Source organism: Gopherus flavomarginatus, chromosome 5 (assembly GCF_025201925.1).
Source record: "Gopherus flavomarginatus isolate rGopFla2 chromosome 5, rGopFla2.mat.asm, whole genome shotgun sequence".
NCBI lineage: Eukaryota > Metazoa > Chordata > Testudines > Testudinidae > Gopherus > Gopherus flavomarginatus.
The window spans coordinates 131,173,290-131,189,099 of NC_066621.1; the positions used below are offsets into that span (position 1 = coordinate 131,173,290).

Below are 15,810 nucleotides of genomic sequence, written 5' to 3' on the forward strand. Positions count from 1 at the left end.
GAGGCTGCTTCCCCAATCAGCCTGGGCTGCTTGCCTCCAGCCACAGCCCTCTCCTGGGCTGTTTTTAACCCCTCCGGGCAGGAGTGGGGTGACCACTCCACTACAACTACTTATAAAGAGAAGAGTATGAACTATTAATTTAAAATCCAAGCATTTTATATATTCTGGGCCACAATATTGAAGTACTGAATTAGTCCTTAATTATGCACAACTGCCATTATAGTCAGTGGATTTTGACTTAGGTAAAGACCAACTCAGTCTTCAGTATTGGACCCTACACAGAGTATCGACAAACCAATCTATTTGAAAACATATTAGCAACATTTTCTTAATAGGCTAATATTAAAGGATAGTATCAGAGAGGTAGCTGTGTTAGTCTGGATCTGTAAAAGCAGACTATGCATCCGATGAAGTGGGTATTCACCCACAAAAGCTCGTGATCCAATACTTCTGTTAGTCTATAAGGTGCCACAGGACTCTTTGCTCCTATTAAAGGATAGGATAATATTAAAGGATAATATTTGGAAAGTCAAGTCAAACCCTGGAGGCTCTTTTTACAAGTATGGATAGACATGTTCAAGGTCTCATGTGCTAGAAAAAGCTTATACATTGAGCCAAAATCTCAGCTGGTGTAGACTGGCATAGCTCAGCTGGTGTAGACTGGCATAGCTCAGTTGAAGTTAATTTATATTTCAGAAATTCTGAAAGTTACCCCGAATGAGCTGGTGTAAATTGGCATATCTCCACTGAAATCAATGAAGCTATATGGATTTAAACCAGCTAAGGATCTGGCCCTGTTATGTGTAACTTTCAAAAATTCTGAACTATAACTGATGAGTGAGAGAATTTTGCAGGACACAAGTATTAAATATTCAACAAAGTGAACTTCTTTTCCTTTCTGTATTTCTAGTTTGTTTCATAGGCTTGGTCTACACTGGGGGGATTGATCTAAGATTCGCAACTTAGCTACGAGAATAGCATTGCTGAAGTCGATGTATCTTAGATCGACTTAGATTGACATACTTCGCGTCCTTGTGGCGCAGGATCGATGGCCGCCGCTCCCCCGTTGACTCCGCTTCCGCCTCTCACTCTGGTGGAGTTCCGGAGTTGACGGGGAGTGCGTTTGGGGATCGATTTATCGCATCTAGACGAGACGCAATACATTGATCCCTGATAGATCGATCACTACCTGCCAATCTGGCGGGTAGTGAAGATATACCCTAAGAATCACACTGCTATGAAGAATGAGGGGAATGCTCTGAATCAGAGTATGGGTTTGCTTAGAAATAAATTGGGTACAGGTGAACTGAAAATCAGATGCTGTTATTACCTTTAGAGACTGGCCCAAGCCAGAAAGTTGAGGCATTGATTTGGCCCATTCCAGAGAAAGGAGACTATCCATGACATTCAGGTCTAGGTCTACATATATCTTTCCTTGAAGTTTGGTAATGCTTTGCTCCAGGGGCATGTTTTGGACCCATCTCTAGTGAATTTTAAAAAATGCCAACATATTAGCTAGCTCTGTTATGCTGATTTTCATTCTCGTTTTCAGTTCCACTTATTGCCACATGTGGCATGATAAAATCTGTTTGTTTCCAGAACTGTAGCTCACATGTCAGAAGGGCTGTCGTCACCTGCTTCTCAGCAGGCTGCTGTGGCCGCCATGGTAACAGGCCAGTGCGCTACTGCAAAAGATGCCATTCGAACCATCACAGCAGCGAAGTTGGGGCAGCAGCAGAGACCCACCTTTATCAGACATCTCCTCCCCCAATCAATACGCGGGAGTGTGGGGCTGAGGAACTAGTTTGTACTGTGGAAGCTGTGATCAGGTAATGAGGCAAACAAACACAGGGTCAGATCATTACCCTCACACCTGTACTTGCAAATCCTATGCAAGTCCTAGGGCCAGGTTGTGATCCTAGTTTCACCAGCATAAACTACACTGACTGCACTGAAATCATCCTGGTGTAGCAAAGATGAGAATCAGGCTGAGGGACTTGTACACATGTGTCTGAGTGTCAGAATTTGACCTTGAAAGCTGGGACTTTATCTTATTTCATTATGTGTTTTACCCTTCAAGGACACTGTGCACAGGGAGAGGAATGAAATCTAGTGCTTTAATTTGTAATAGTCACTGACCAGCTAACTACTTTTAGTGCAGAAAGGCTGAATTACGAGCCACATTCACCTTGTTTTGCAGCTTGCTGAAAGAAGCAGAGTTCCATGCTGAGCAGAGGGAGTATGAACTCAACCGCAGGAGGCAGATGGGCCTCTCCTCTTCCCATCATTCCTTGGACAACACTGACTTCGATAACAAAGATGATGACAAGCATGACCAGCGCATCCTGAGCCAGTTTGGAATCTGGTTCTTAGTAAGTGTTCCTTGCTGTTTCTCCCTCTCCCCTCTTTCTTCAGGGTCATCTGTCCTATCATTGATCTCACTCTTAAATTCGTTTAGCTTAATTCAGTCATTTACCAGGACAGGATTGATCTAGTTAAATTGGTGCCATTTTTATCATACAGACAAGCTCTCAGGCCACATGGCAGAGCTGGGAGGAGAATCCAGATTCCCTGACTGAGTTACTTGCTGTAATCATTGGGCTACAAGTGCGCTTCTATATGATGTTACATACCGTATCTTTGTAACTGTTCTACATTGATGTGTTTTACACTATTTCTAGGTAAAGGCAAAGGTATTCATTTTTTTTCTAGTATGCATAACTTGTTTGTAAGAGTTCAGTCTCTAGAGCTTTCTACTGTCTTCAAGAACTTTTATGTTTCTGCTGACACATTCCAGACAACAAATTTTTTACTGTGGTATTATTGCTCCTTTCATTCTGAAGGATGCTCTACCACAGATTTGTTATCTTTATAATAAGCGAATACTTTAGGCTCGTTAGTTCTTTTCTCATAATTTGCATGACTGGATAACAAGAGGAGTTTGTCTTGCTAGTAGAAATCTGTTTTCACTCTTTCTGCTTTCTACAGTCTACCCCTTTCTTCTGTTTCAGACACGGATGTTTTTATTGAAGTGCTCCCAGCACTGTTCACATTCTCTTCTCCCTGTGTAAGGAGGTTTTTCCTTAAGTTTAGTATCCAGAAATTCAGTAGTAGTTTTAGTGACAAACATAACAGGAGCACTTTCGTGTACCCCAGAGTGCGGAAGCACACGATACATATAATTTTAGATACCATTTGATTTTTATTTGTTTTTCATTATTTCTCCATTGCTTGATATCTTGCCACTACACATTTCCCAAATTAATTGTCTTTTTTCTTCACTATCCCCACTCACTTTTAAATCTGTTTGAGTCTTGAAAAGATGCTTTCCAGTCTCTGCCCTGCTTCTGCCAAATAAAGCTCTGGGAATGTTTGCAGTGCACCCTCACAGTCCATATTAAACTCATCCACTTGAGAGTTTTGTTTATTACAAATTTGAAATTCAGCCCATGTTAATTCAAGGTTTGCGAAGGTTCATGCACTGCTTACTTGAATCTGTGCTGATAAACCCCCCAAAGCCAAGTATATCTGGATCAAAGTAATGGGGCATTTGTACTTTAAAGATTTTTTTTTTATCTGAAACCAGGTGAAACAGATTTTGATTGAGTTTCACTTTGAATTTTGGTTTGATTAAAACCTGCAGTTCAGAATGAAACTCAGGAGGTACAAATCCATATTGACTAAAGCTGATGAAAAGGTTTGTATTAACTGCTATAACTACTTAGGGTATGTCTGCATAGCAGCTGGGAGTTTGCTTCCCGTGTGATTAGATAGACATATGCTAGCTCTGCTTCAGCTAGTGCACTAAAAATAGCCAAGTAGTCATGGGTTTACCCATGCTGGGAAGCATGCTCCCAGTTGCAGTGTAGACATGCCCTCAGTTTCATACATCTCTACCATCTGGGCCTATACCACCAGTACAAACTTAGCCAAAAGCTCTTTCCTTGTCCCTTGAGGAGTTCTCAGAATTTTCCATAGCATGAACCACATCTTAAAACAGAAATTATCTTGTGGACAACTCCCTTCTTGTTTGCAATCACACAGGCCTCGTCCCTCCCCATGTGGACTGCATAACATCACTGTGACAACTACAGCAATTGCCCATATGGAAAAGTAACATTAAGCAAATATTTAATGTGATTTAAGTGTCTTCTAATGTGGAAATAAGGATGAGGAGACAGCACCATGTAACCAGCCAGCTGTCTCCTTCTGCTCTAGGCATTTTAGACCAGTAGTTTAACCTATTTTATCTGCAAATTATTTGTAGAATATGAAGTAAATCTTCCTGCCTCAGAGTTCCTTTTGGAGGAGAGAACAAAGGTGGTGTGTTGATGTTCCACTCAGCCTGTTGTGTGTGGCTGTAAGAAGTTGCCTAAGGACTCTCTGCTCTTGTCTCCTTTAGTCCTAGCCATGTGTCTGAGTACCCTCCTTCCTCATGCCACACCTGCCTCTGTGCCTTTTTTTCATGCAGCCCTGTATGTCTGTTCCCCATTTAAGACTCGGGCCATCATGCCTCCACCCACTGTACTGTTGAGTCCAGTTCTTCAAGGCCATTGATAAAGTACAGTCTTGAAATATATGCTTCATATAGAACAAAAGAAATTTAAAAATCCTTGTGGGGCCTGATTCATCTTCCACTGACTCTGGTGAAAAACAGGAGTAACTTCATTGAATCAAATGAATACACTGCTTGTAAAATGGGTGTGAAAGGAGAATCCACACCTGCTAACTCTCTGGGTTTTCAGACCCAGCTAGGGGAAAACTCATAGGCTACCAGGAAGTTGCCTCTGATTGGCTGTTCTTTCCCATTTACCCACCTCTTGGGGAAGGAGATCCCAGAGCTGCTGCATAAGGTAAATGGACAGCTCATTCCGTTAGCCTGGGTGGCAGGCAGAGGTCGCCCCTGGCCTCCCAGCTGGGTAAACAAAAGGGCTGAGCTCTGATGAACTCCCCAGGCCTTTGATCTCTGAGCATGCTGGGATGCAGCTTCCCCCTGCTGGCTCTGCAGCTCCCCATATGCCCTATCCCCCATGTATTTTTAACCATTTCCCAGCATCCCCATATTCCTCTGCTGCCTTCATCCTCCCCATTTACCTCCAATCCACCATGTACCTCTGACCTCCCATGTTCCTGTGATGCCCCCACCTGATCCCCAGCATGTCTCTGACCCGCCTGTTCCTAATAGCAAATCCAGGGGTACCAGTTTCCGCTCTTAATTCAGAGTCTTCTGGGAGGGACCCTGATGGGCTGCCCTCCCCTCCTGGATTCAAGGGGTGCCCAGCTGCCCTTTCCAATCTCTAGCCTTTAGGGGACCATCAGGGGGGAGGTGTCACTGTCCTCCAGCCAATCCAGAGAGCACTTGGGGATTGATCACTAGGGGCAGAGGGCAGGGATGGGACAGAGTCCTTCACTTGTCTTGCTGTGCTCACAGGCTGAGTCCTGCTGGCCTGGGTGTTGTTCCAAAGGGTGATGAGGATGGTGAGAGGTGTCTCCCTTGGGTGGATAGGGATGCCTTGCCCAAGAAGTAGACATGTCCCAAGCCTGCAGGGTAGGAACGGGCAGGGCCCAGAGTGTAAGTAGGGCTGGGACCTGCTGGGTGAGGGTAGAGAGAGTATCTCCCATCCCCTGCTGATTTATCCCGGGGTACTCTCTCTCTCTGAATTGCAGGGAGGTAGTGATCACCCTTGGAAGCCCCCCAAAGTCTAGAAATTGGGGGGCAGCAGGACACCGCCTACAGCCAGAAGAGGAGGGCCACCTACTGAGGCCTAAAGATGGGTGCTGTCCCAGGGCACCCCCACATGCCTTAGTTTCCCACTGAGTTCCCAGAATAATCCAGTCAGAACAAAGTCTTTGAAACTATATCCTCCCTCTTCTGGAGTCTAACTTATTAAGTAGCATTCAGCTCCCTGAATGACCCCTTTCTGCTCACTCCTCAGGTTTAGGGTCTCACAATCCTTTTTGGGACTGTGTTGCCAGTCCTGGCTTCCCTGGCCTGTAGACTCTCTCTCTTCTGGTTCAGGGATCTCACTGCCTCCCTTCCTGGGGTTGTATCCCAGCTGAGCTCTTCCCCCTAAGCGGCTGTGTGACATCAGCTTGTCCCTTTGACTGGGCTTGGAGCCTCTCTGTCAACTAATTACACTCTGGGCTTCGCCCATGTGGGTCAAAGAACCCCAAACCTTTCCGTGCTGGCTGGGGTTGCAGGGAGTCTTGCCCCAGCCAATCTACAAGGCTCCTGATCTCAGGCCCTTAAAGGAGCACTGGTCTGGGATGGCCCTGTACTATCCCTGTCCCCAGCTACTCTCTGGGACCATCTTCCTCTCCCCCAATAACTGTTTCACTTACTTCCCAGGACACGTGGAATGTAGTGACTACCTCCTCGGACCTTAAAGGGCCAGCACCCATTTACACGGCCTCTTCCAGAAGGCTGAGGAAAGGGGAGGGGAGCTAGGGCCCTGGGATGTGGTGTTAGCGTATGGTGTAGGAAGGCAGAGACATTTATGGAAATATATGTAAATGAGAACCTATGGCTTTCTGTTTACAAATGTTGGCAGGTCTGAGAGTTAGGAGGTGTTTGCACTACTGATTCAAATGACCACGTGACTTTACTGTCTTCATCCTCCTAATATCTCCATGTCTAAACTTTGAGTGTAAGCACTTAGGGACAGAGATTCCAATCTTGTTTTGTATGTTATTGTGTCCATCTATGGTGCTTAAAACAGTATTCTTGAAAGCTGAAGATTGCTTTATATTCACAGGAGGTGTAGCATATGGGCAAGAGCAGTACAAGCTTACCTGCTCTGTTCTGTCAGTGTACCTCATCTCTGACCTTGAGAGAACATCTCTAGATGGCAGAGTGAAAAATCAGTGATTTTACTGAATGCCTGTGCAATCCTAGACCTCTCAGAGACTGACAGCAATGGTGCCAGTTAGCATGAAGTGAACACTTTTCCATTAGGAACTGGACAGAGATCAGCAATTCATTTCAAAGAGACTCTCAGATGATAATACTTTTCAGTTAATACATACCTGAGCTGTATTCATACAAATACTGAGAAACAAGTAGCTCCATTACCCCATTATCAAGATGCAGAGTGGAATCTCAGAGAAGATGAAGAATCGTATAGAAAATGGTACAGTCCTCTCCCACCAGCAGTTACCACAGTATCTTGGGATAAATTGAAAATTAGGTTTGTTTTTGCTGTCTTCCAGGTGAGCCTTTGTACTCCCAGTGAGAATACTCCAACAGAGAGCTTAGCTCGCCTGGTTAGTATGGTCTTCCAGTGGTTTCATTCCACAGCTTATATGATGGATGATGAAGTTGGTAGCCTCGTGGAAAAACTCAAACCTCAGTTTGTCACCAAGTGGCTGAAGACAGTTTGTGACGTTCGATTTGATGTCATGGTTATGTGCCTACTTCCTAAACCAATGGAGTTTGCCAGGGTAAGAATATTTTCTGTATTTTGTCTGGAGGTTCTGTGAAAGCCATAAAGCTTGAAGTCTTACTGTGGTATATTTAGAAACTTTAAGGAATAAATTCTGCACTCAAATCAACGCATACAGGCCCAGACCCATAAGGGTATTTAGGCACTTAACTCTCTGAGACAGGGTGCTCTACTCACCACAGGAGGGCACCTCCTCCTGGCCATTTTGGGGATTAGTTTAACATAACCAACGGTCCTTCTTGTGGTTGCATTCCATCTCTCTGTTGCTTGCGCTTAGTGTGCAACCCTTCTCTCACCCCAGGAGCTGCTGCTGCCTCTTCATGACTCAGCCCTCCAGCTAGGTCATTCAACGTTCCTCCCTTCCAAGGTTGTGTACCAAAGTCCCTGCTCACCAGCAGTTTTAGGCAGTCCTCCCACTCACTGCCTCAGATCCCAGTCGCTCAATGGCTAATGGGGAACCTGAGCCCACCCTCTACTCCAGGTTCCTGCTGTGGGACCATCTAAACATCAGCCAAGGTGTGGTTCCCTCCTGTACCTTGCTGCCTTTCCCTGGGCCTCTTCCTTATCTCTGAAGGGCTGGATGCAGAAAAGAAGTTAGGCATAGTTATGCTAAGTGTCACAACACCTAACTTTAAGCACCTAGAAAATCACTATGGTACACAATGCCTGAGTTAGGCACCTAAACTCCTATACAATGAATGTGCAGAGGCAGACACCATAGAATGAAATAAAACAAAAGCCCCAGTATGCTAGACAGGAAGCCAGCTAGCCAGTGGGAGGTGCCAACAAGACAGACGTGTGCTAAGCCCCATCGCACTCCCAGAAGTAGGCACCTATCGCTGCTTGCTTTTCTCAACTGTGAACGCTCCTGAAATTAGGCACCTATGCTGTTGGTGGTGGTGGTACCACTACCAGCCCTATAACTTTTAGCCCAATGGTTGGGGCACTCACTTGTGATGTGGGAGACCCAGGTTCAAGTCCCCATCTCTGCCAATGGGGGAGAAAGGATTTGAAGTGAGGTTTCCCACCACCCAGAAGAGGGCTTTATCCACTGAGATATGGGATATTCTGTTGTGGGGCTCCCTCACTCTCTCCTGTATATCACAAAAAAGATATACTGGCATTAGAAAAGGTTAAGAGAAAAGCAACTAAAATTATTAGGGGTTTGGAACGGGTCCTATATGAGGAGAGATTAAAGAGGCTAGGACTTTTCAGCTTGGAAAAGAGGAGACTAAGTGGGGATATGATACAGGTATATAAAATCATGAGTGGTGTGGAGAAAGTGAATAAAGAAAAGTTATTGACATGGTCCCATAATATAAGAACTAGGGGCCACCAAATGAAATTAATGGGAAGTAGGTTTAACACAAATAAAAGGAAGTTCTTCTTCACACAGCGCACAGTCAACCTGTGGAACTCCTTGCCTGAGCAGGTTGTGAAGGCGGGGACTATAACGGGGTTTAAAAGAGAATTAGATAACTTCATGATGGTTAAGTCCATTAATGGCTATTAGCCAGGATGGATAAGTCCCTAGCCACTGTTTGTCAGAGGGTGGAGATGGATGGCAGGAGAGCGATCACTTGATCATTGCCTGTTAGGTTCACTCCCTCTGGGGTGCCTGGCATTGGTCACTGTCGGCAGACAGGATACTGGCTGGCTGGACCTTTGGTCTGACCCAGTATGGCCATTCTTATGTTTTTATGTTCCTGTTGAAGCTGTTCCACTTTGGATAAATAATGAAAGAGTGACTAAAACAGGTGGACTTGACCTGGTGTCTTCCACCTTCCAGCTAGCTACTCTAACCACCGGACTACAGTCTTTCTCTACTGTGGATAAATACTTCAGTGGTCATTAGGCCGGACAGAGAGAACTGCATTTAAATCTTCAGCTGCACTTCAGTTGCCACTGAATCATATGAAAAAAAATATGCAGTCCCTATTGCTGAATCTGAAATATGCACTGAACTATACTACTGATCAGTCATCATGATTTAATGTCTGTAAGGTGCTATGCAAATATATGATGCTATACAGATAACAAATGGAAGAATTATAATAGCAGCTAATAAACACTATTCCTGGAAATGCCCTCAGGTTGGTGGATACTGGGACAAATCGTGTAGCACTGTGACACAATTAAAGGAAGGTCTGAATCGCATCCTCTGCCTGATTCCGTACAATGTAATAAACCAGCCTGTGTGGGAATGTATTATGCCAGAATGGCTGGAAGCCATTAGAACAGAAGTGCCTGATAATCAACTGAAAGAGTTCAGAGAAGTACTCAGGTAGGTAAATGGGTACTTGAGCTGTAACAATGGTGAGTACATTAATCAACAAGGGTTTTAGCACAAGAAATTGGTGACATTGAATAAAAATGCCTTTCAGAACTGCTGTGTTTATATGCATTATAAGAAATAGTGACTAGATGCAGCTGCATCATTGATAAATTAAAGTTGGACCTTAACTGGAACATTTGATCCAAAGTTCCACAGTATCACTGGATCTGTACCCTGATCCAAAAGTAGGATTAGATTGGCCTTTGCCCTGAGCGGACAACATGTCCAGGGGGTTTGGTCACAGTGGAGAGAGCAGCCTCCAGGGGAGTGCTACTCCTCCCTTACAGGTTGGTCTGGAGTGGGTGTGCAGGGGTGGGGAATGGACACAGCTGAGCTGGCTCAGAAGCGGATTAGTCTGCTACTGGTCTAGCAAATTACTTCCCCTCTGGAGCAAAGGGGAAGCCAGAGTGTGTGCTCTCAGAATCCCAATGCCTCGTTTCATGCATTCTGGGACAGTGCAGCTACACAGTGGCTCTTAAACTTACAGTCAATCCTCCTTGGCTGAGGTCTGTCTCCAGCCTGAAATGCATTTTGTTGGGGGAAAGGTAAGGAGAGAAATATTTCTGTGTGTTGGAGGTAGAGAAAGTCATCACTAACAGATGAAAATATTTCTGCTCACTGATCTTTCCAATCCATCTGCATAGCCTGGCTGAACACACTTTGAAATTTCATTTGAATTGTTATGATGCGTGACAGACCCACCAAACTCTGGAATGACTCCCCGGAGTCAAAATGACAATTGCAGGTGACACACTACCTTTGTGATGCAAAATGAGCATGCAAATGATACACTAGTGAGATGTTAGTGTTATTTAGTTGTGATTGGTATTCTATTAATTGTCCGGGTACAGTCTACTATGTACTGCACGTAACAGCAAACCAGTGATCATGTATCTTTATCCTTCTTTGCAGCAAAATGTTTGATATTGAGCTTTGCCCTCTGCCTTTTTCCATGGAGGAGATGTTTGGCTTCATTAGTTGTCGATTCACGGGCTATCCTTCCTCTGTGCAGGAGCAAGCTTTGCTCTGGCTGCATGTAAGTGACTATTATGGATAGGTCCTGCTGAAGCAGCTTATTGGGGTTGTAATTAGAAATGGGTGAAATGGTTCAGACGTAAAAGAGCTATCTTGAACTTTCACTCATCTCTGAATCAAACCTTTTTTAAGGGTCAGGAAGTCTTTTTCCTCTTCACTTATCCCCCAGTGCAAGCAGCTAGGTAGCTAAGTGCCTACAAGGGAGGTAAGATGGCACTCTCCCGTCTAGGCGATAGGTCTGGCCTTTTGGTGGAAGGCTAGAAGCCCGTTTTCCCTTTGGTTGTAGGTTGTGTCTTGAAGGTAGGCCCGGTGCCCCTGCCTCTTCCCCAGCTGTACGCTAGAGTCTACACCTAATTTGCTTCGTAGACTGCAGAATGACTTCAGAAACACTTAAGCAGTTTTTAAGAGTCCTTTGTTGTGAAGAGCTGGATTGGATTCCCTTTGGAGTCTATCAAAACCACTTATTGCCTTGTCTTCACGGCTCCTATGTACCAACCCCTGAAGCTGGCCAGCTGGAGTGAAGGTGTACACTGCAACCATGTGTGCTTCCCCTGCATAGTGAGCAGCTACTTGGATGAGATTCATCCTGCAGGGTGCAGCTCCCCTTAAAGCCATGTGCATTTTACTATAGTTGGCCTTTTGTGAATAACGCTTATGTCCATTGTTGTTGTTTCTGCCCCGATGAGAGTTATTTGCAGTCAATGCTAGGTGACCTATTTGCAGAGAACAATTTAGTTGATGGCTGTAATAGTTTTGTCTGTTGGCAAATTTTCCACCAACAGATTGTGCCTTTTGCAGATTTGCGTATTAACAACTGTTCGATGACTGAGTGAGCTCAGTTTTGTCTGGTTTATTCATGAAGAGGTCACTGTGAGAATTCCCTCTTGGTGATTTGCTGCATGTGATGGGTCCCTTGAGAAAAGGAAGAGCCTCTGGTCTGTTCACCAATATTTGAAAATGTTTGATGAATCTACTGAGGAATAATGAAAAGAGCTTTTCAGAATGGCCACAGGAATTATTCTGATTGGAGCCTTGGGGCACTACTGCAATACAAATAATAATTAGTACTAGTGGTATCACCTGTTCATGCTAGTAGTTGTGTCATTTTTGCTTCACACAAACATCTTGTGAAAACACCTCACATTGGAATGTTTGTGAGTAAAAGGGGCCTCAAATATCAGCAAAGAGAGTTGTCAGGTTTCAGTTGCAAGCATATTGGAAAGTGCTCTTTGTTATACTCGGACAGATTTGCTTGGTTCTGATTCAGCCAGGTAGTTAGGCATGGGCCTGACTTTAAGCACAAATAGTCCCATTGACTTCAATCAAACTACTCACGTGGTTGAAGTTAGACACATGTTTATGGATCTTGTTGAAATAGGGTCATGGTTAAAGTATTTATAAAGGTAGTTAGTATTTTTGGTCCGCGCTGAAAACTCATGCTTTCTTAATTTTATCTTTCTTCAGGTATTATCTGAGTTAGACATTGTGGTTCCTCTTCAGCTACTGATCAGTATGTTTTCCGATGGAGTTAATTCTGTCAAAGAGTTAGCAAATCAAAGAAAATCAAGAGTCAGTGAACTGGCAGGGAATCTTGGAGCTCGAAGGGTATTATCTTTCATCTTGTCTAGTTTTTTCTTTTTCTCCTTAAAATAGTTTCCCTTTTAATTTGCATATGAAGATTTAAAAAACTTGCTGCCAATTACTCTAACCCTTGATGGAAACAAAGTACAGATTTTGAGAGTGATAAAAATCAACACAGCTTGAGTTAATGCCAGCCTCCCATTTGATCAGTTTTAATTTATAAATTAATAATTTAGTAGATGTGTTGTAATTTGGCAGAGTGTAATTGTGAAATCTCTTTCTGAGTGAACTATTTCACTTGGTGTATGGCATCTATATAATAGCTAAGCATTAGTATTTATTTTGTGGTGTTAACTTTTCCAACAATTTTCATTCTCTGTATCTTCTGTCCACTACCATCAACCAGCAATTTTTGATGGACATCTGGTCATCTAGGGTGAGCTTTCATATTCGTGTTGCACATGTTTGGTAGGATCTAGACACTTATTGGTAGTGATGACTGAGCAGAATTAGTTTCTTTGTCCCTCCATTTTTCCTTGTATTTTACCTAACCTGCCCCTACACTCTTCAATATTTACCTCTGATGGAAGAAGAAGGAAGCAGCTTTCTTGACTTATTGCTAAGTCACTTTGTTCAATAGGCAAGCATGCTTAGAGACTTGCCTATTAAACACTTTGTTCAATAGGCAAGCATGCTTAGAGACTTTTTGAGGGGGCCTTTTTGGTGGCAGATGCCTATTCGGTCATTGCAGTTAAATCCAATCCTGTCTCAATTTCTCTCCTCTAGTCCTTAAAGTGTTATCTGCTGGTAATTTGTCAGTAGACAACATAGACTCTGAATCGCTAGGCTGTCTGCTGTACAAATCAAATGAACCAGTTTGCAGCAGCACAAAGCCAAACTGGCCAATATTTAACTCATGCGACCAGCAGCAATAGATCAGACATTTGATTGAATGCTTCTCTAACAGCTCCTCCATTTGAAATGGATTCCTCTGTCTGGCTCTGGCTTCCAAAATGAATTCACTGGTCTTAAAAGAGAAAATGTGAAAAATGAAGCAAACATATTTATTGAAACCTGTGCATAAATTCTGAAAATCTGTTAGTACTTCATTTCTAAAACACTGTACTGTTTCCTGTGTAACAAAAACACAAGCAAGTGTCATTAATAATGATCAGTGGAAGCATGCCCTTTTGCTTTAATCAGCCTTATGAATTCCGCCCTTGTGACTCAAAACTATAGAGTTTATCCTCTGATGTTTCATCTTTTAACATCACTTCCTTATCTTTACTTTTTTGCTGCTATTCAGTTATTTTTAGTTGAGTTACAGAAAAACAATGGAAAATCCTGCAGTTACTGGGCATGCGATGTTTATGAAAGCAGTGAATGTTTGGTTGCTGGTACTGCAGGTGAGGTGTGGATGTTTCTTTTACATTTTAGCACACCTATATTGGGCCAAATTCTGCAGTAGAGGTGCAGAAATAGATGTAAACTAAAGCCACTTGTTAAAATGTGTTCAGGCTTTAAAATTCCAAATTTGGATTCTGTGGAGCAAAAGAAGATAGGTTGGTGCCCAGAGGCATAGTGAATATTCAGGAGAGAACACACTAGGAGCCTGACTCATAGAGGCAAACAGGAATACTGCTAAATGACACCACGCACACACAGCGCATGTGAGAGTCAGGCAGCTTAAACTGAGAAGGTCAGATCCCCAGCTCCACTAATGGTACAAAGGGGCTAAAAGCTGCCTATTTCAGACAATAGTTGGCCTAAAAGTAGATAAATGTGCGGTTTGACGCAGACTTCTCTGCACCAGTATGGGATTTTGTGTGTGTTACTGGGAGTGATGTGGGGTGCCTATCATTATGTGGGAGGAAGTTTCCTGTGTCTCTGTTGCTTTATTTTATGTTCTTTTGCTAGTTGCTTTTCAGCTATCTGACATATCTGCGGATCGTCTTACATGACACTATTTTCTTAATACACCCTCTTTTTTTCATCAGCCACTACCCTGCTTTCAAAGCATTTGTGGAGTTTGATTCCTTTTGCCTATCATAGAATGTGAGATCAGTGTAACTTGGCTGCTTTATCACCTATATTCATTTTCTGGCCAGTTTACACTAGGAGGCCAAATTCCCCTTTGATGTAACTTTACTGAAATCGGTAGAGTTACACCAAGCATTAATTTGACCTCAACTGTCTTGCATACACCAACATGTACATCAGTGCAGAATTTGGCCCATTGTATTTATAATATATTTTAACGTTTAGTGACATTAAGAACCAGTTGAAAATGTACAAGAAACAGCCCTAACAGGGAACAGTAAAGCAGTTTCCCTCATTTCCTTTAGTATCATACTAGCCAATGCCCAAGTGTTTAAAGTTGACTTATGCATATCCATTTTTTGTTTCTTCAGGTGAGTGTTGCCTCTGACCCTGGACGCAGGGTTCAGCACAATATGCTGAGTCCTTTCCCAAGTCCTTTCCAGAGCCCATTTCGCAGTCCCATGCGCAGTCCTTTCCGCAGCCCATTCAAGAACTTTGGACATCCTGGAGGGAGGACTATAGACTTTGACTGTGATGAAGATGAAATGAATCTGAATTGCTTCATACTGATGTTTGATCTCATCCTGAAGCAGGTGCCAGCAGATAAAGAATGTCTATGTTAAACTGATGCAGAAATATAGTTCTCAATACTACACAATACTCAGGGGGAGGGATAGCTCAGGGTTTGCTCATTGGCCTGCTAAACCAAGGTTGTGAGTTCAATCCGTAAGGGGGCCGTTCAGGGATCTGGGGCTAAAATCTGCCTGGGGATTGGTCCTGCTTTGAGCAGGGGGTTGGACTAGATGACCTCCTGAGGTCTCTTCCAACCCTGATATTCTATGAAACCCACCTATGTTTTTTCTGAATGACCTGAAAGGAAATTAACTATTCCCATTTTTAGATGAACACAAAAGACATGAAAAGTATGTGGATCTAAACAGTGTAATCAGGCTGGTCACTTTATTGAGACTTCTTTGTAGAAATCAATTTACAGCTGTCAACCTGCAGAGTTTCATCAATTTAACTGAACGTGCGATTTTAAACTAATTTAGTTAAACTTGTACAAAAGGCACCATGGACACTTGTTTTAGTTTAAACCAGACTTATTTTAGTTTGCTTTAAGTCAGTGTCATCACTTTTCTGTACAAGAAAGTTGCACAGGTTTAATTTAAGGTATAATTTTAAATTGCTTTAGTTAACCTGATGGAAACTCCTTGTGGACAAGTTGTTGAATGGATTAGGCTGAATCAAAATAAGCCACACTTAAACCAGAATAAAAGTGTCCACATAGAGGTTTGTATTGATTTAATTAAGTCACTTTATAAACTGATTTAAGGCCAGATCTACACTAAAAAGTTAGATTGACCCAGCTAAATT

General features: G+C 43.2%; 1 protein-coding gene across 7 annotated transcripts in view; it reads left to right on the plus strand.

Annotated features, from left to right (window-relative positions):
- Window positions 1–15,810, plus strand: part of UNC79 (unc-79 homolog, NALCN channel complex subunit) — a 151,714-nt gene that overhangs the window by 34,919 nt on the left and 100,985 nt on the right. For all 7 annotated transcript variants that reach the window (XM_050953167.1, XM_050953166.1, XM_050953161.1 and 4 more), the window contains 7 exons: window positions 1,600–1,829; window positions 2,201–2,372; window positions 7,210–7,440; window positions 9,536–9,726; window positions 10,690–10,813; window positions 12,277–12,417; window positions 14,805–15,026. In XM_050953167.1, coding sequence (XP_050809124.1) covers window positions 1,600–1,829; window positions 2,201–2,372; window positions 7,210–7,440; window positions 9,536–9,726; window positions 10,690–10,813; window positions 12,277–12,417; window positions 14,805–15,026 — 1,311 coding nt within the window. The remainder of the gene's footprint in view (window positions 1–1,599; window positions 1,830–2,200; window positions 2,373–7,209; window positions 7,441–9,535; window positions 9,727–10,689; window positions 10,814–12,276; window positions 12,418–14,804; window positions 15,027–15,810) is intronic.